This window comes from Eimeria mitis, genomic scaffold (genome assembly GCF_000499745.2).
Source record: "Eimeria mitis Houghton genomic scaffold, Emh_scaff1328, whole genome shotgun sequence".
In the NCBI taxonomy this organism is placed as follows: domain Eukaryota; phylum Apicomplexa; class Conoidasida; order Eucoccidiorida; family Eimeriidae; genus Eimeria; species Eimeria mitis.
This window is the reverse complement of record NW_013568784.1, coordinates 1-467: the sequence shown is the minus strand read 5'-3', so window position 1 is coordinate 467 and position 467 is coordinate 1. Positions and strand designations below refer to the sequence as shown.

The 467-nt window shown below is 36.8% G+C and overlaps 1 protein-coding gene across 1 annotated transcript in view; it reads right to left on the bottom strand.

Moving 5' to 3' along the window:
• The window catches only part of EMH_0034730 (uncharacterized protein), a gene marked incomplete at both ends in the record, with an annotated part of 12,076 nt that extends 11,660 nt beyond the window's left edge, over positions 1-416 (bottom strand). The window contains one exon of the mRNA XM_013494901.1: positions 148-416. Within this exon, the coding sequence (XP_013350355.1) occupies positions 148-416 (269 nt within the window). The remainder of the gene's footprint in view (positions 1-147) is intronic.
• Positions 417-467: the final 51 nt, after the last annotated feature.

Genomic DNA, 467 nt, shown 5'->3' with positions numbered 1-467 from the left:
TATATATATATATATATATATATATATATATATATATATATATATATATATATATATATATATATTCAGTTTCCTTCGTCAACAATACGCATGGATCTGCGTTGATGAACCTCAAAAAGAAGCTTTCTCTGTAAGTGGGGGACTCACATCATTGCAGTGATTGTGGTGGGATCGTCGGGATCGGTTTCGAGTGCCGCGATCCCCGCGAAGAGTTTACTGATATGACGCTGTACGAGTTTTACATCTTTTGCATTGCCAATCATCTCTAACAAGTCTTCATCACCAACAAAATAAAAACGAGAAAATTGTTCTCTTTGCTTCTCAAGGTATTCTCCTAGCGCTCTTTGTATACGAGATAACAAATCCGATAAACGCTCCAGTTGACGCCCCAGGCCCTCCGTCGATGCTACCTGCATCCACAGGCAGAAACAGAATCCAATAGTTTATATATATATATATATATATAT